Here is a 19,837-nt window from a genome sequence, read left to right as displayed (position 1 = left end):
CCATCACTCAAACTTTCACAAACAGGCACACCATTTTCCCACTGTTTAAGCTTAAATTCATCTTCTGGTTGAAAATGTGGTCTGAAGATGCATTCTCTTAGACATAGCCATCTTGAGATAGTCAAGCAAACGAGGACATAGCTTTCATTACAGAAATGACTAACTTTCCATACAAATTAGAAAAGAAACTGCTGGGAATGAGACAGAAAAAGCATTCATCAGGACATATGAGGCCTACTCCTGAGAAGCAATATGATAAAAGGGGCGAAAAACTAACATAATCCTCATTTGCAAAAGGTAACAGCTAACATCCTCCTTTAACACACCCCGTGGACCAACCCCCCAGAACAAGGTGAACCTACAGGTCTGCCTGAGGAGTGCTTCAGAAGATAGATGGCAAAGTGGATGTGAAGGTAGAACTCCAGCTTCTGGGCCAGAGAGTCGCCGTCCCGGATGGGCCTGGGGATGTGCTCCTCCCACAGCCTGAAGAACACCTTCTGGTCTCCACTGTCAAACGCAGCAAGGAGATCCCTCTGTGGAGAAGACATCAGAGTGAAGCCTGGTCGGTTACCAGGGATGCCGCATCTCCCAACGCCCCTGATTCTCACACCCTCCCAATGCCTTGCTGTTGTTCAGTCGCTCATTCGTGTCTGGCTCTCTATGACCCTGTGAACTGCAGCATGCCAGGCTTCGCTGGCCTTCACTATCTCCCGGAGCTTGCTCAAACTCAGGACCATTGAGTCGGTGATGCCATCCAACCATCTCATCCTAGACACCCATATACTCCATCATTTCAGTGTGAGCAAAACCAAGTCTCCTTTTCAGAGGTGAGGGATAGGAAAAGAGAGATCCGGAGGGCTTCAGACTGCCTTGGCTGACATTCCTGCAGACCGCCCCTGGTTTTCCACTGCTCTGCAACATCAAATCTGAGCATACTGAAGAACAGAGGGCTTCCTGGGTAGCTCAGTTGGTAAAGAATCTGCGTGCAATGCAGGAGACCCTGGTTTGATTCCTGGATCAGGAAGATCCCCTGGAGAAGGGATAGGCTACTCACTCCAGTATACTTGGGCTTTGCTGGTGGCTCAGCTGGTAAAGAATCGCCTGTAATGTGGGAGACCTGGGTTCAATCCCTGGGTTGGGAAGACCCCTTGGAGAAGGAAAAGGCTACCCACTCCAGTATTCTGGCCAGGAGAATTCCCTAGGCTGTATAGTCCATGGGGTCACAAAGAGTTAGACATGACTGAGCGGCTTTCACTGAAGAACAGATGCAATGGTGAAGGTCTCTGAAATGGAAGGAATCTGCCACCAGCACAAGAATACACTCAGGTCGCCCTTTGGACTTGGTGACCCACCGCCTAAGACTGATGAGAATGGCTCGGACCCAGAGCCCAGCCAGACCTCAGCGGAGCGACCTCATACCTACAGAGAGTCGCTGACACCACAGCTGCCAAGATGTGGCATGTGGCCAAGAGTTCAGCCACGTGGAGTGGTCAATCCCAGGCCTGGGAGGTGGGACTGAGCGTCGTCACGGGCTTGCTGTTGCCAGAAGCGTGTCTGGTGGAAAGGGCAGTGCAGAAAGTGACCACAGAGCCCAGCTCCCCCAGAGTGATTGCCTCCAGGTCCAAGAATAAGACACCTGGGCTGAAGACGGAAGGAGAAACACAGGCCCAGCTCCAGGCTAACCTTGGGGTTGCGCCAGCCTGACAATGTGGGGCAGAGCCCATGGCCCAACTCACCACATGGTGGTTGAGACAAAGAACTCTGGAGAAAGGAGGTGGCAGTCAGCACATCACCTGTCTCACAGGAGGAGCGATAACTGACCCACCACCAACACCTGCTGTGTGACTTTACAGATTTAGGCAAGGTGGTTCAGCGGTAAAAGAATCTGCTTGCCGATGCAGGAGATACAAGACATGCCAGTTCGATCCCTGGGTCAGGAAGATCCTCTGGAGGAGGAAATGGCAACCCACTCCAGTATTCTTGCCTGGGAAATCCCATGGGCAGAGGAGCCTGGCGGGTTTCAGTCCATGGGCTTCAGTCCATGGGGTCTCAAAGAGCGGGACACTACTGAGTACGCACGCTTGCCTTCAGGACCAAGAGAGCTTCCTGCTGTGTTTTCCTTTTTGTATCAAATGCCCACAATACCCAGACCTCCGTTTTGGGCTCAACTGCAGAAACTTTTTTCAGAGTTTTCTGATTTTTTTTTTTTTTTTTTTCAGATTTTCTGTAGAATCTCAAGTTCCCCCATCCTTCACCACCATTACTTACCACCATTATTGGGTCACTATTCTTTTATGCTTTTAATAGTTTTACATTTTTTTCTGTAAATTTTTTTTAAGGTAAAATATTCTATTTGTTTATAATCAAGCTTCTTAACATAAGATAGAAACCTACAGAGAACAGGGTTGCTGTGTTTGGTTTTCCTTAAGTCAGAAACATTCTCTGATAAGGAGTCTTCCGACACGAACCCTACAAAAATGTTCTCTGTATCATGTGACCGAGAATAACAGTCTCTGAATATTACCTCACTTGGGAAGGGACTGGCTTACACTGGAAAGAAACTCAGAAGTTTTCAAAATAAGCCCCACAGTGAAATTCTACCTCTTCAAAACTGGCCTCTTTGGGGGGACCTGGCCAGAGGATCCCATGTTCTTGTCACTTCCTAATACAAAGGTGAGAGGGATGTGCTGCTGGGGCCTGGCCCTGCCCCAGGCTCAAGTCTGCTGAGCTCTGAGCAAACCCTGCAGACCACCCAGGGGAGGACTCTCCCACGAGGTCCAGGGACTGTGTACAGACTCTTGAGGGTGTCTTAAAGCCTAGAGTCAAGTGTTTTCTTAACATGGTTTGGCAAAGTATGCCTTCGCATCACATGGCCCATCTACAGTTTATTCTAGACTCTGCATTTGTAGACCTGGGACCACAAACCTTTGCTGTGCCATGACATTCCCAATTTATGAACCATATTCTGAACCTGGAAATGGTCCCTGTGTAGGGCACCCAAAGCTGGTGTTCTGTGACAACCTGGAGGGATGGGGTACAGAGAGAGGTGGGAGGGGTTTTAGGATGGAGGGGACACGCGTAGGCCTATTGCCAACTCATAATGATGTAGGGCAAAAACCATCACAATATTGTAAAGTAATTATCCTCCAAGAAAAATTAAAAAATAAATAAATTTTTTAAAATGACCCCTGAATTTATTTTTTTATTTTTTATTTTTTTAATTTAATTTTATTTTTAAACTTTACAATATTGTTTTAGTTTTGCCAAATATCGAAATGAATCCGCCACAGGTATATCTGTGTTCCCCATCCTGAACCATCCTCCCTCCTCCCTCCCCATACCCTCCCTCTGGGTCGTCCCAGTGCACCAGCCCCAAGCATCCAGTATCGTGCATTGAACCTGGACTGGTGACTCGTTTCATACATGATATTATACATGTTTCAATGCCATTCTCCCAAATCTCCCCACCCCCTCCCTCTCCCACAGAGTCCATAAGACTGATCTATACATCAGTCTCTCTTTTGCTGTCTCGTACACAGGGTTATTGTTACCATCTTTCTAAATTCCATTTATATGCGTTAGTATACTGTATTGGTGTTTTTCTTTCTGGCTTACTTCACTCTGTATAATAGGTTCCAGTTTCATCCACCTCATTAGAACTGATTCAAATGTATTCTTTTTAATGGCTAAGTAATACTCCATTGTGTAGCAATCCGACTCAATGGACATGAATTTGAGCACACTCCAGGAGATAGTGGAGGACAGAGGAGCCTGGTGTACTGCAGTCCATGAAGTCAGACACAGCTTAGTGGCAATAACAACAGATAGAACAATCCAGTGTGATAACTCATAGGGGTCGCAAAATATTAACTTCTTGAATGTAAAGTGTGATCTCAGCCAGAATTACCAAGATCAGAAAATTTACACACCACCAATAATACACACAGGTTCTTACAGAACTGTAATTAAGGAAATTTTGTCTATTGAGGGCCACTGACACTTGGCAAGTATCACTAAGCTACCGCTCCAGGTATTTTTGTTTGGGAAATCTATAAAGGCGGGTCACAGCTGTTTACTCAATGGACAGAAAAGACAGGCTTCTTACAATCAGAAAGTTTCAAGACCTTTCAAGTTAAGTAGCCTCTGTTTGCATGTCTAATGATGACCAGACTCTCTTCTCCTGTTCTGAAGTCTGCTCTGGGGTTGGGAGGAAGCCTCAGGCTGCCCGGTGCAGCACTGACAGAGGAGCCCGTGTCTGAAGTGGTACAGGCTCGGCACCCAGATGCCCAAGGCCTGGAGGGGTGCTGGGCAGGGGCACAGCCTCACTCCAACTGCCCAGGCCACTTCAACAGTGTCCCTGCTCAGTGGTACCCCATGCCAGGTCATGGGGGAGTCAGGCTGTGGCCTGACCTCCAGCAACTCGGTGGGACTCTCAAACCAAGTCTCTGATTTTTCTTGGAAGTATGTACACTGAAACAAATTTATTAAAATAATCAAATCATGTTTTATGGGTTATCATTGGAAATTCTGATTTGTTTAATACTGACTTAGCCTCACTCCATGTAGTGTTTAGGAAAATGAACAAGAGAGTTAGAATAAAATTTGTAAATTCCAAAAAATAAAAATATTATCAGGCAAAGCTGAAACAAGCTGCCTCAGGAAATGGTATGTTCTCTTGTCACGGGTTGTACTTGAGGTGAACCAATTCCTTACCTAGAACATTTTGAACAGGACACAGAATCCAATGACTGAAATGAGGACTTTTTGTTTTTGGCCGCACACGTGGAATCTTAGTTCCCTGATGAAGGACTGAACCTGTGCCCTTTGTATTGGGGGCACAGAGTCTTAACTACTGGAACACCAGGGAAGTCCTTGAAATGAAGACTTTAAAGGTCTTTTCTGATCCCTCTGCAGCCCACCGCCAGGGGCTCCCAGCCACCCAGGCCTTCCTTTGACAGGGTGCTGCCCTGTATATGGCTCTTGCCCACTTCGACCTCCCCAAACTAGATGGCAAGCACCCTGAGGGCCGATATTTTGTTTTATTTTGTTCACCAGTGTCCCCAGTACTTAGAATTAACCTAAACTTCCTCAGGATGCAGATCACATTTGTCTCTGTTTCTAAGCATTGCGTGGTTTCTTCTTCCTACCAAGAAATACGTATGGAAAAACCTTGTGTTGCCATTCATTTTCTAGGTCAGTCAAGAAAGGATGTGAAATCTCTCCAGAGATTTGAAGATGATATCACCCGTTTATCCATAAACATCGGCACAGTCTAACAAGTCGCTCCGCCCAGGTCCCCAGAAATGATTCCAACATTCTCTAATGGTGACGTATTTTAGAAGTTGGGAGCATCTTGATTACATACGAAAATCAAAAAAGTAAAATGTTACCTGGAATTTCAATGATTTGGGGTCCCTTAAAGAGCCACATGTAGATTTAGATAATGGTTTTCCTTTTATTTTGCATTCTTTCAAAAATGTTTTCAAGGTGTCTTCAAATTCAGCAAAATCTAAATACTGTAAAAAAAAAAAAAAAAGCATAAATGAGCATACATTTCTCTGTTCTAACATCAACAAAGTGACTGTCTTTGATGTAATAGTATCAGCTCAATATTATCACAAATACATAATGGGATTAATTAACTGTCATCTTTGGAGAAGTAATGTGGGATCAGGAATTTACTTATTGATATACATACTAAAGGCCTAGAAAGACAGTATCATAGAAAATGTTCATTTCAGTTCAGTCGCTCAGTCATGTCTGACTCTTTGCGACCCCATAGACTGCAGCATGCCAGGCCTCCTTGTCCATCTCCAACTCCCAGAGCTTGCTCAAACTCAAGTCCATCGAGTTGGTGATGCCATCTAACCATCTCATCTTCTGTCGTCCCCTTCTCCTCCTGCCTTCAATTTTCCCAGCATCAGGGTTGTTACCAATGAGTCAGTTCTTCGCGTCAGATGGCCAAAGTATTGGAGCTTCAGCTTCAGCATCAGTCTCTCCAATGAATATTTGGGACTGATTTCCTTAAGATTGACTGGTTTGATCTCCTTGCAGTCTAAGGGACTCTCAAAAGTCTTCTCCAACAACACAGTTCAGAAGCATCAATTCTTTGGTGCTCAGCTTTCTTTATGGTCCAACTCTCACATCCATACTGGAAAAACCATAGCTTTGACTAGACAGACCTTTGTTGGTAAAGTAATGTCTCTGCTTTTTAATATGCTGTCTAGGTTTGACATAGTTTTTCTTACAAGGAGCAAGAGTCTTTTACTTTCATGGCTGCAGGCACCACCTGCAGTGATTTTGGAGCCCAAGAAAATGAAGTCTCTCACTGTTTCCATTGTTTCCCCATCTATTTGCTATGAAGTGATGGGACCAGATGCCATGATCTTAGTTTTTTGAAATGCTGAGTTTTAAACCAGCTTTTTCACTCTCCTCTTTCACTTTCATCAAGAGGCTCTTCAGTTCCTCTTTGCTTTCTGCCATGAGTGGTATCATCTGCATATCTGAGGTTATTGGTATTTCTCCTGGCAATCTTGATTCCAGCTTGTGCTTCAATCGGCCTGGCATTTCTCATGATGTACTCTGCATATAAGTTAAATAAGCAGGGTGACAATATATAGCCTTGATGTACTCCTTTCCCAATTTGGAACCAGTCCGTTGTTCCATGTACGGTTCTAATTGTTGCTTCTTGTCCTGCATACAGGTTTCTCAGAGGCAGGTAAGGTGGTCTGGTATTCCCATCTCTTTCAGAATTTTCCACAGTTTGTTGTGATCCACACAATCAAAGGCTTTAGCATAATCAGTGAAGCAGAAGTAAATGTTCTGGAATTCTCTTGTTTTTCCTATGATCCAATGGATGTTGGCAATTTGATCTCTGGTTCCTCTGCCTTTTCTAAATCCAACTTCAACATCTGGAAGTTCTCGGTTCATGTACTATTGAAGACTAGCTTGAAGGATTTTGAGCATTACTTTACTAGTGTGTGAGATGAGTGCAACTGTGTGGTAGTTTGAACATTCTTTAGCATTGCCTTTCTTTGGGACTGGAATGAAAACTGACCTTTTCCAGTCCTGTGGCCACTGCTGAGTTTTCCAAATTTGCTGGCATATTGAGTGCAGCACTTTCACAGCATCATCTTTTAGGATGTGGAATAGCTCAACTGGCATTCCATCACTTCCACTAGCTTTGTTCGTAGTGATGCTTCCTAAGGCCCACCTGACTTCACACTCCAGGATGTCTGGCTCTAGGTGAGTGATCACGCCCTCGTGGTTATCTGAGTCACGGAGATCTTTTTTGTACACTTCTTCTGTGTATTCTTGCCACTTCTTTTTAATATCTTCTGCTTCCATTAGGTCCATACCATTTCTGTCCTTTATTGAGCCCATCTTTGCATGAAATGTTCCCTTGGTATCTCTAATTTTCTTGAAGAGATCTCTAGTCTTTCTCATTCTATTGTTTTCCTCTATTTCTTTGCATTGATCACTTAGGGAAGGCTTTCTTATCTCTCCTTGCTATTTTTTGAAACTCTGCATTCAGATGAGTATATTTTTCCTTTTCTCCTTTGCCTTTCACTTCTCTTCTTTTCTCAGTGATTTGTAAAGCCTCCTCAGACAACCATTTTGCCTTTTTGCATTTCTTCTTCCTGGGGATGGTTTTGATCACCAGCTCCTGTACAATGTCACTAACCTCCATCCATAGTTCTTCAGGCACTCTGTCTATTAGATCTAATACCTTGAATCTATTTGTTGTTTCCACTGTATAATCATTAAGGAATTTGATTTAGGTCATACCTGAATGGGATAGTGGTTTTCCCTACTTTCTTCAATTTAAGTCTGAATTTGGCAATAAGGAGTTCATGATCTGAGCCACAGTCAGCCCCCAGTCTTGTTTTTGCTGACTGTACAAAGGTTTTGTTTTGTTTGAGCCCTTCAAGTGGCTCTGGAGGGTATGGGGTTTGATTTTAAATGTGATTTCACCCCTCCTACCATCTTGTTAGGGCTTCTCCTTTGTCCTTGGACACTGGGTATCTTTTTTTGGTGGGATCCAACATTCTCCTGTTGATGGCTGTTCAGTGGTTAGTTTCTCACAGGAGATGAGCATACATCCTTCTATTCTGCCATCTTGTGATCAGAGGAGAAAATGTTCATTTACATAAAATAAATGTGCTTTTAGAAGGAAAGTGTGAGTTGTAAGATTCATCATAATTATTCATAGAAAATAAAATGAAAACAAAGAAAAAAGAAAAGAAAAGAATATGTGCAGCAGCCTGAAAAAAGCAAAAGTGATTGGCAGAAAGCTTGATGGCTTTGGGTCTAGTAGGTCACTGGGAATTTGTTACCTGCAACAGGGATTAGAAATAATGCCTGTCCCTAAGAAGAAAGGTAAGTCATTAAACCTGAGAAACACCATCTGTGATCTTCAAGTAGGGCACCAAGGATCACCCTCTGTCTTTAAACGTCATGGACAGAAGAGCCTGGCGACAGTCCATGGGGTGGCAAAGAGTCAGACGCGACTGAGCGTACACGCACGTGCACACACACACACACACACACATGGGGTGGCAAAGAGTCAGACAGGACTGAGTGTACATACACACACACACACACACACACACACACAGAGCTTCATGTTAGTGACACAGACTACTACTGCTGCTCTCCACTTCTCTGCCCATCTCCTCAGTTTGTGTCAGTCACACTTTTCTGTTTCCACCTCCTCTAACTCTGGCTATTTCTCCGGGCCCTGTCCACCACCCTCTGCTGTGACGCCTCTGAAAATTTATTCATGATCACACCAAATTTCAAAGCTGCATCCCTCAGGTGGATGCCTCATTCCTGCTCCAAGGCCATGTCTCTCATGTGTGACTAAATGCCTAATGGACACTCAGTCACACACCAAAACAGCAGCAATCATTGCTTTAGCATCAACTCTATGCTGGTCCCCTGATAAAAGTAGCTATTGTTGTTTAGTCGCTAAGTGGTGTCTGATTCTTTGTTACCCCATGGACTGTAGCCTGCCAGGCTCCTTTGTCCACGGGATTTCCCAGGCAAGAATACTGGAGTGGGTTGTTATTTCCTTTTCAAGGGGATCTTCCCGACCCAGGGACCGAACCCATGTCTCCTGGTTGGCAAGTGGATTCTTTACTGAAGAATCACCTGGGAAGCTGGCTAAAAGCTGTAGAGAATATCAAAAAGCATAAGGCTTAGGCCTATCCTTCAAAAACTTTCAGTGTAGGGCACATAAAGGTCCATTAATAGGCAACAAGTTAACTAGATGATGACACAGTCACTCAGTGAAATACTCTATGGTATTCAGAAGTCTGAGGCAGAACATAGGAAGATGTTTATACTGTATGACTGTTGACAGATAAAAGGCAAGCTACAGGGAGAGAAATTCAAGAGGGAGGGGACATCTATGGTTAATTCATGCTGATGTATGACAGAAATCAAACCAATATTGTAAAGCAATTATCAATCAATTAAAAATAAATAAATTTTTTAAAAAGGTAAGATACAGAACAATGTGATGGTATCATTACATTTTGTAAAATAAACTATTTAGTCATGTGAATATATTTTGAATACTCAAAGGAAAAAAGTCTAGAAATGTAATATACTAAACCATTAATAGTGGTCACTACAGGAGCAGAGAAAGAGAATTCACTGTTTACACTTCTATACTGTTTGAATCTTTTATCACGAGCATGTACTGCTTGTATAACTTTCTTTAAAGGAAGTCTAAAAAGCAGCTCTAAGATTTCAGCTTATTATGAACACACTGAAAATTATAAAATGGAAAATAGATAACAGTAATGTAATGATATAAACATTACAAGGCATTATAGAATTTTCTGCATTGTAAAACACAAGCGCCGCAAGTTTTCAAGATCTCTTTCTCTGTGACCTGTGTTTTGTGAAACATACCTCTTTCACTAGTCCAAGTAATTCTGATTCATGAGCCAGAATGTCTACCATATTGAACAGATACTGTTAATTCTCACAGCAAAAATCTCTGCAAAGCAAAAACATAAAACAAAGGCTTTCATTTCAATTAACAAAAGAGAGCTGTAGGGGACTTCCCTGGTGATACAGTGGATGAGTATCCACCTGCCAATATAGGGGACACAGGTTCCATCTCTGGTCTGGGAAGATTCCACATGCCGCACGGAACAGCTAAGCCCACAAGCCACAGCTGCTGAAGCCCATGCACCCTGGACTCCAGAGGCCACAACTACTAAGCCTGAGTGCTGCAACTGCTGAGGCCTGCGTGCCCAGAGCCTGTGCAACAAGAGAAGCCGCCAAAATGAGAAGCCTGAGCACCACAACAAAGAGAAGCTCCTGCTTCCTCGACCAGAGAAAAGCCTGCGCAGCAATGAAGACCGAGCAGAACCAAAAACACATAATAATAACTTTTTTAAAAAAAGGTAGCTGTAGTGGGCAGAATAATGGCCCCCAAAGTTGCCTGTGTCTTAATCCCCAGAATGGGTGAATATGTGAGGTTGCTTAGAAGGGGGGAATCAAGCTTCTTCCTACCTCAGGGCCTTTGCGCATATTGTTCTCTCTGTGTGCAACACTTTTCCCCTTTCTTTCTTCACCTGACTGACCTCTGTGCTTAATAAACATCACTTCGTCAGAGAAGTTCTTCACGACCATCATCTGAATAAGATTCTGTTATGATCATCTCTCAGTGAACATGAGCCGTCATTGGGTGTTCTATTACCCTGACATTCTTTAAAAGTACAGAATTTTCTGTACACCTTTATATCATAATAGGCTCACTTACTGAGGACTTATCATATGCCAGGCAATGCGCAAAATGCTTCACATTTAATTTTCACAATAAACCTGAACAAAGAATATGATTTATATTCTTCTTTTACAGATGAGGCAACTGAGGCCCAGGGAGGGTGAGGTGTTCCCTAGAACTCAACTAATAAGTGACAAAGTGGAAATTTAAATCCACACTGATATTAACCACTACAGTATTACCCCAAAGTTTGGACCATCTGAATTAGAATCCCCTGGGATGCTTGTGCAAATAAAAACTCCTAGCATCACTCTGATCTTACTGAATATAATGTCCAGAAATTACTTTAAAGTCTCTCCCGATGACTTTTATGCACGTTCAAGGTTTGAGAACCACAGCTTTACTTTATGCAAAAACTAGAGAAAATTTCTTCAGTCACTTTTGAGGATTGCAGTGGCAGCTTCGGAATTTCTATATGATAAGGATTTAGGGCCTACGAGCTAGTTGAATAAAGGTAAGACTAAGGCATTTGTCTGGAGGAGGAATTTGCATAGCAAGCATCCTGTTTTTGCTTAGACTGGTACAAATCTGGACTTAACCCAGGTGCCTGGGGAGAGGGGTTGGCTGATGAATAACGGAAGGGATGGATCTAAAAGCCCCAGGCCACCCTCCCGTGCCCCCACTACCCAACTGGACGACCTGGGGCCCCCTTTGTCCGGCTCACTGGAGCAAAGATCGGGGACTACTTGTGGCAAGCAGTTGGCCTGTCCTCGGGATGTCCGAGCAGCCACCTCAGGCCCGCGCCAGAAAAAAAGTCCAGGACAGCAAGCGAAAAGTCGGGGCATCCGGCTACGGCTGCTGAGTTGGCGCATCGGGGTCTTCCTTTGGGAAGAGGGCTCAGCAGAGCTGCGGCCCTCGGGCCCATCACTACTCCTCCCCGCCGGGGACGGCGGGCTCTGAGATCGCCCGGCCCTGTCGGGGCGGGGAGGACGCACTTACCTGCTCCTCCGTAGCGGACGCACGCGCCTACCCGGCCCGGCCTCCACGTCTCCAGCCGTCGCCCCGGCAACCACCGCCGCCAGCCTGGCACCACGTGGAGCAGAGCAGCCAATCACGGGACGTGACCTGTGCGGAGCACCCTGGGAGGAAAGGCGGAGCCTGGGAGGCTACGCTCCGAAGCTTACAGGCGTCGGAAGTGAAGTTGGAACTCGCGGAGCGGTGACGGCTGCGGATGTCGCGCTGCAGAGCCAAGTTACCCGTCCTCCTTTCCACAGTTTCCCATTGGCTCATTTCCACAAATATTGTGCCTGGCCCTGCGGATAAGCCCAATCAGGCTGGAAAATAAACTGGCAAGAGATCCACTGGTGTGAGTGGAAATAGATGGGCGTCGTTATTCCCATTCCAGAGGAGCCGCCTTCAGTTCAGTTCTGTTCAGTTGCTCTGACGTGTCCGACTCTGCGACCCTATGGACTGCAGCACGCCAGGCCTCCCTGTCCATCGCCAACTCCTGGAGTTTACTCAAACTCATGTCCACTGAGTCGGTGATGCCATCCAACCATCTCTTCCTCTGTCGTCCTCTTCTCCTCCTGCCTTCAATCTTTCCCAGCATCAGGATCTTTACAAATAAGTCAGTTCTTTGTATCAGGTGGCCAAGGTATTGGAGTTTCAGCTTCAGCATCAGTCCTTCCAATGAATATTCAGGACTGATTTTCTTTAGGATAGATTGGTGGGATCTTGCAGTCCAAGGGACTCTCAAGAGTCTTCTCCAACACCACAATTCAAGAGCATAGATTCTTTGTCGCTCAGCTTTCTTTATAGTCCAACAGTCACATCCATACATGACTACTGGGAAAACCATAGCCTTGACTAGACGGATCTTTGTTGGCAAAGTAATGTCTCTGCTTTTTAATATGCTGTCTAGGTTGGTCATAACTTTTCTTCCAAGGAACAAGTTTCTTTTAATTTCATGGCTGCAGTCACCATGTGCAGTGATTTTGGAGCCACCTCAAAACCAAAAATGTAGCCCAAGATCTGCCTTAAAGCTCCAGGCACTAGAATTCCACCCCACTGCAGCAGTTTCCAGGAATTTAGAGAAACTGTTTTTTCCCCATGTGAAATGTAGGTTTGTAAAAATGAAACAGGATCGCAAATCTTCCCTCACCTTACACGTGGTGCTTTTGAATTGAAATTCACCAGCATTGAAGAAGCACCTGTGAGTCTCTCTCTGGGTTGGATGCTGGGGAGGTGGCCGGAGATGGAGAAAATCCCTCCCCTCCAGGCACTGCAGGCCAGATCTCGCATGTGTACATCCCCAAGAAGGTGGAGACCACCCAGGCCAGAGACAGGGAAAAAGGTGTGGAGAAGGTAAATGAACTTGCCTTTGAAGAAGCCCTGAGATGGTCTGTTGTCATCTCCCCAGGACCCAGGCTTGCCAGTGCTCTCTTGAGGTCTGAGATTGTTTTCAAAGTAAAGGTTGTATTTAGCAGGAAGAGACACCCCTCCTGGTAATATGATTTGAAAATAAATCTCTCTGTTCATGATGAAAGTTATTATTTATTATCAGCTTACTCTGTTCTGGGGTTGCCAGACAAAATACAGGACAACCAATTAAGCTTTAATTTCTGGTGAGTTTTTAGTATAAGTATATCCCCAATATTGCCTTGTTTAATTGTGCGTACAGGACATTATATTGTCTTGTATTTTCATTTGCTAAATATGGCAACCCTATTTCCTTGCATTGTTCTGTTAAGAAGGCTTTCTTATCTTTTCTTGCAGGGAAGTAGAGGAAAATAACAGAATGGGAAGGATAGAGATCTCCAAGAAAATTGGAGATAGCAAAGGAACATTTCATGCAAAGATGGGCACAATAAAGGACAGAAATGGTAAGGACCTAACAGAAGCAGAAGAGATTAAAAGGTGGCAAGTAGTGGGAAAGAACCTGCCTGCCAATGCAGGAGATGTAAGAGATGCAGGTTCAATCCCTGGGTCTGGAAGATCCTGTGGAAGAGAACATGGCAAACCACTCCAGTATTCTTGCCCAGAGAATCCGATGTCAGAGGAGCCTGGCAGGCTACAGTCCATAGGGTCATAAAGAGTTGGACACAACTGAAGCAACTTTGCACTCACGCAAGAATACACAGAAGAACTATTCCACGTGGACTCTGAACCAAGAAGACAGGTGGCTCTGAAGTTCCCATGAAACAGTAGGATCCTATGGTCCTTGACCGCCCCCTCCCTGCCTTCATGTCCTCTGCCTGCCTTTTGTCTGTGGAAAACTTCAATCAAAGAATAAGTTTAATCAGAGAAATGAGAACATGTGAAAACAAAGGAAAATAGGCAAAGGAGACCAAATAATACTAATGTAGTCATTAAGCATAGTCAAGGACCTTTAGTTCTTTCTCAAGGGCTATATATAATGTTCGGAGCCATATGCTATGAGCTGTATTATAGATACCAGAACACCAGGTGGAGAAGTTAACTACATGATGACCAGACTATACCCGGGACAGGAGCTGCCACAGTTCTGAGAATTGGCCCCAAAGAATTGGGAACAAATGGACCCTGGAACATGAAGATTAACTGTACCTAAAACAGCCAAGATCACACTGGTCAGATCACTGATGACCAATTTGAAGATGACTGTTAGAGATGACTGTGCTGTTTCTGTATGTCTATAAAAGCTCCTACCTGTTGGGGGTATCAGGGAGTCTGCCTTTGGACAGATGTCTGCCCTGAATTAAAGCAAACTTTCCTTTCCATCAGCCTGGCCTGTTTATTGGCATTTGAATGGCGAGCAGCCAGAGCCCACACACTTCAGAACCACCTGTCTTCTTTGCTCAGAGTCCACGTAGAAAGAGAAGAACTGGGTCTTGGGTCTCCCAAGAGCTGCTTGGTTTCTTGGAAGGAGAGCACAGCCGGGTGGGAATGTACATCCCCCCAGGAGGGCTGTCTATAGGCAGGGGAGCAGGGAAGTAGGAAAATGGGGGAGACCAGAGCATCCACCCTGGCCTCAAGTGCTGTCCTTCCTCGCCCTGACCCAGGGGTGTGAGTCACATCACAGCCCCTGATAGGTTTTGTTTTTTTTTTTTAATTGAGACACTTCACTTTTTAAATGATCCTTTAAAAATTACTTTTATTTATGTATTTAGCTGTGTTGGGTCTTCTTTGCTGCGTGGGCTTTTCTATAGTTGCAGCAAGCAGGTCCTCCTCTCTAGTTGTCGTGCAGGGGCTCCTCATTGCAGTGGATTTTACTGTTTGCGAAGTACAAGCTCCAGGTCACTGGCTTCAGTAATTGCAGCACGTGGGCTCAGTGTTTGCAGCTCCCAGGCTCTAGAGCACGGGTTCAATAGGTGTGACGCCCAGGCTTAGTTGCTTCACAGCATGTGGGATCTTCCTGGATCAGGGATTGAACCTGTGTCTCCTGCATTGGCAGTTGGATTCTTTATCACTGAGCCACCAGGGAAGCAGCCACCCCCAGTAGTTCTGTGGCCTAGATGAAGTTGGTAAAAAGATGCAGGCCTTCAAATGGCCTTCCCAAAGGGCAGACCTGGATCCAAGATCATTGCAAAGCAAGTCAGCTCCTGCAAGAAATCCTCAGGCCATTCTCAGCAGTGGTGTTCCTAGATACAGACACGATTTTTAGGGCAGAATAAAACTAATTTCTAAGCAAGTTTAAAAACAGTCATTGTAAGTTAAGGCACATGATGTGAGCACAGAAGGTGGTATGTTGGTTTGAACTTGAGAGTAGATGCTACAGTGACTGATTTGGGTTGCAGGTGGACACATCCTAAGGACCAGCAAGACGTGGCTCACAGGGAACCTCTTTAGTTAGGTGGCCAACCCTGTCACTAAGCATTTCCTGACCTGATTGTTGTCTCAGCCTAAACACCGGCTCGCTTGCTCCAAACCAATTTTACATTATGATTATTGCTTTCACAATGAAACCTATATGTGGACTTCAAGGGTGTGTATGAGACAAAGTGACAACCCAGCTCCTAAATAAACAGTTGATTAATTGTAACAGTAAAAAAACAAACAAAACAGGAACTTCCCTGGTAGTCCGGTGGCTAAGACTCCAGGCTCACAATGCAAGGGGCCTGGGTTTGATCCCTGGTGAGGGAACTATTAGATCCCACCTATGCAACTAACAGTTTGCATGTCACAACTAAAGCTCCTGCACTCCGCAACTAAGACCCAGCACAGCCAAACCGATAAATATGATAAATAAATAAATATAAAGAATAATTCATGATGATAGATGTTGCAGCTAGTAACAGTAAATCTCCCTTTTTACCCTTCTCCCCACCTCTAATGAATGTCCCCTGAGTTCAAATGAGCCTGAGGTCAGGGGTAAGAGGAAGAACTCCCGTTTGGCTCTTGGGTGAACCCTTTTACTGCTAATAGACATTTGAAGACCAAAGTGAATCTATGGCCCCTAAGGAAAGAATCTGGGAAGACGGGGGTCCCCAGAGCAGCTGCCACAGCAGCATATGGGAACTTGTTGGAAATGCACACTCTCAGGTCCCACCAGATTTGGCAAATCAGAAACCCTAGGGTGACGCCCAGCAATCTAGGCGATGGGGACGGGTGGGCACTCCAAGTGTGGGTCCCGCTGGGCGGGCTCGGGAGGGAGTATCCGCCCCGCCTCCCCTCCGCGGCCACAGAAGGGAGAGCCGGCCACTGCAAGGCCAGATTTGCGACCGCTTCGCAGCGGGGATAAATCTATTAGCTGAGCAAACAGGCCACAGCCCGCCCCACCCAGGAAGCCGCGCAGACATCGCCCCACCTCCCCCCACACCCGCCGCAACCCGCCCCGCGAGGGGACCAGGTGGAGCCGTGGTCAACCCTGCAGCCCCAAGAAGCAACGATCAAGGGGTCCACGGAGTTTTCACCCAGTGACCCCCATCTTCGTGCGGGGGGATGGTCACTACAGTGACCTTGGGCCTGGGAAGGATGGGGTCAGCGCGGGTCCTGGGGAGAGCTTAAGACAGCAGCCCTCGGTCCTGAGCCCGACTCCGCCCCGGCGGCAATTCGGCTCCGGCCTGGCCCCAGGCGTACCCTGGCTCCCCCAACACGGCCATTTCCAGGAACCTGGACCCTGGCTGTGCCAGCCGGGCAGAGAGGTTGCCAGAAATCACCCGCGCTCGGGAGCGGAGGCAGTTCCTCACCCGTGGCCCGGGCATCACTGTTTTCCTCCCAGGACCGCCCACAGCTGTGACCTTGGGAAGGAAGTGGGGCACAGACACTGGGGGTGCGGGTGGAGGGGGGTAGGGGGGCGGGGCGGGCGGGGGTCGAGGCAGCCCAGCCGAGGCCCACGCCCACCTTCCCCATCACCAAGGCTCTCTGGAGTCCGGCCCTGTCCCTTCTCCTCCCTCTTCAGCTCCTGACAAAGTGGCACCAAGGAAGCAAAAGCCTCCTTCACGTCCAGGGACAGAAACCCATCTCAAAGCAGCTTGAGCCAAGACAGACTTTCCTGGCTCCCTTCTCCTCCCAGCCTCTGGGGCTCTGGTCACAGGGAAGTCGGGTGGAGCTGGCCTGCCGGGGACAGAGTTTGAAGGAGGGCCTTCAGCTCTTGGCGTCTGTGCTCTCTGCTCTGCCACCACCTCTGTGTGGGGCTGGGACTGGAAGCCAGGTCTCCCCGTGGTTGGGCCTGCGACATGGGCCTGGGAGCGGTGATGACCTAGGCAGAGAGCCAGGGAGGACAATGAACAGAACCCTGTGAGAGCACTCTCCCTGAATCTGAGGGCCGGAGGGTCTGGTTCCCCTCCCTCCTGAGGCCTGGCTGCCCCCTGCCCTTGACTCTGTAAAACCCCTCTGTGTGTTTAGGTAAGGGTTGCTGCTTTGCTGGCCATGTTCCAGTTGATTCCTTTCCTCACAGGGAAGAATCTGGACTCCCGAGGGCTCTCTGGGCAAATCTGGCTCCCTCCCAGTCTCCCTGCCCGCCCCTGAGGCTTGAGGTGGAGCCCTCTAGCAGGAGGGAAGGGAGGGGGGACATGGAGACTGCCCTCATCCAGCTCTGTGACCTCCTCCTCCTCCCTCCTGCTGCGACAGGGGAGTGGCCTTCTCCTCTGTGCCTGGTCCCAGGAGGGCCTGCCAAGATCCTGGGGGAGAAGTAGGCAGAGATGCCAGAGTAGCTACAGTGTGGCAGCATCTGGTCCAGGCTCAGAAGTTTCTGGTAAATAGAGTTAATGCACCCCCACCCCACATTGAGTGTGTGCAGCCCCTGCTCTCAGGAGGGCCTGAGAAGCTGTCCAGGAAAAATGATATGAACCCCGTCCATCCTTCGGGTTCAGGCAAATATGGCCCAGCTGAGGGTCTGGGATAGTCTTGACAGAGGTCAGCCCACAGGGCTAGAAGTCAGCCTCCCAGGGATTGGGCACATCCGGGAAGGATCGGAAAGGTCCTTCATCAAACACTGCAAAACAGTCTGAGGCTTGGATCGCTGGCCAGCCTCTAGCAGCCGGGTCCCATCTCAGACTCACGGGTCTTGGGGACTGCTGCACTGGCCACAGGCTCTGGAGTCAGCGGGATCACAGGAGAAAACTCTAGAGTCAGAGAAGTCCCTGGGAGGGGCCCTCCTGCTGTGAAGGGGGTCTCCACCCATCCCTTCAGCTCCCGGCTGGAGGCTGGAGCCCTTTAGGTGCAGCAGCACCTTTGCTCTGGGCCTGTTGGCTGGTGGATTCGGAGTGGGGGAATTGCTCTGTTTCAAGGTTTCCCAGCTGGGCTGTGAGTGGTGAAGCCCAACAACCAAGGCTGGGCTAGGAGCGTGAAGGGGGCCATGTGGATGGAGAGGAGGGAAATTTCTTTCTCCAGATTTTCTCATAGGCTGAGCACTGGATTTATTTGGAAGAAATACTCAGATAAGCTCTTTGGGGTTAGGGTGGGTGAGGAGCAGATGAGAGGAGCAGTGCTCGGCCTTCTAAGGGGGCTGAGTGCTAGTCTTGGGGTGCTGGCTGACCCACCACTGTATCCAGGGGTCATTCTGGATGGTGGTGCACCATAGCGGCCCTGCTCCCCGCAGTGTCCAGGCCTAGCTTGGAACCCCCTTGTGTCAAGGCTGTCCAGGTTTCTGGAAGGCCAGGTCTCAGGCCAGGCGAGCTATGGCCACACAACTGCCCAGGTCTTTTGCCATTTCCTGCAGCAGTGCTGAACCCAGAACACACGTTTGGGAAGGAACCAAGACAAAGATCGTTTTCTCTATCTGCCCTGCCCTCTCCTCAATCCTGGTCCCAAGAGCCCAAGGATTCTGGTCTGTTCTGACTCACATTTTCTAGAACCCTCTGTCTTATGGGCTGCCTTGGTGGTTCAGATGATAAAGAGTCTGCCTGCAGTGCAGGAGACCCAGATTCGATCCCTGGATTGGGAAGATCCCCTGAAGAAGGGCATGGCAACCCACTCCAGTATTCTGGCCAAGATAATCCCATGGACAGGGGAGCCTGGGAGGTTATAGTCCATGGAACCACGAAGAGTCATACACGACTGTGTGTCTAACACTTTTTCATTGTGTCTTATGGAAATGTGTGTGTACCTGTCTGGAGGAAGTAAGGGGGTAACATTCTTTACTTGCACTTGAAGGTCTGGAGCGAGGCTCACTCTGGATCCTTTAATCAGGAGCGGCAGCAGGGCACAGTGCAGCCCAGGCCTTCTGGGGGGCAGAAGGGGCTCTCTGGAAGGCTGCTGTGCCCCTAAACCCACCCCAGCTCCCCTTCTCTCCCCTCCAGGAAGCTGTGAGAGCTGCAGGCGCCTGCAAGGGGAGCCCATTTATTTTCTCTGCTTGCTCAGTCCACACATGGCCTTATAGGGTAGAGGCTGTGCAGAGGCCTGGCCTGAGGGAACACCCTGGCTGGGAGGCCTTGGGGGCCTCTGTACTGAGTCTGAGGCGCCGCCCTGGTTGGTGAGTCTACTTCACCTTCTCAGGCTCTCTTCTCTAACATGCTTTGTAATAATAGCCTCTTTCCTACCCTAAAATGAAATCCCCAGACAATATAACCTACTCACCCACCTGATTTTAAAATGATCATTATAATGTCCTCACCATAATAGAAAGAAATAAAAGGAAAGCAGTGTATTTAAAGGAGCTTTTATTTTCATATA

At 47.3% G+C, this 19,837-nt stretch overlaps 1 protein-coding gene across 10 annotated transcripts in view; it reads right to left on the bottom strand.

Moving 5' to 3' along the window:
* The window catches only part of ARMC9 (armadillo repeat containing 9), a 181,017-nt gene extending 169,128 nt beyond the window's left edge, over positions 1–11,889 (bottom strand). For 5 of the 10 annotated variants that reach the window (XM_025278457.3, XM_025278454.3, XM_044937951.2 and 2 more), the window contains exons 1-4: positions 11,744–11,888; positions 9,922–10,009; positions 5,391–5,516; positions 363–533 (exon numbers count right to left, since the gene is read on the bottom strand). In XM_025278457.3, coding sequence (XP_025134242.2) covers positions 363–533; positions 5,391–5,516; positions 9,922–9,972 — 348 coding nt within the window. In that variant the 5' untranslated portion in view covers positions 9,973–10,009; positions 11,744–11,888. The other 5 variants (XM_006050131.4, XM_044937952.2, XM_044937950.2 and 2 more) reach the window with 4 other exon arrangements.
* Positions 11,890–19,837: the final 7,948 nt, after the last annotated feature.

This window comes from Bubalus bubalis, chromosome 2 (assembly GCF_019923935.1).
Source record: "Bubalus bubalis isolate 160015118507 breed Murrah chromosome 2, NDDB_SH_1, whole genome shotgun sequence".
Lineage (NCBI taxonomy): Eukaryota > Metazoa > Chordata > Mammalia > Artiodactyla > Bovidae > Bubalus > Bubalus bubalis.
The sequence above is the reverse complement of the archived record's forward strand: the minus strand, read 5'-3'. Positions and strand labels throughout refer to the sequence as shown.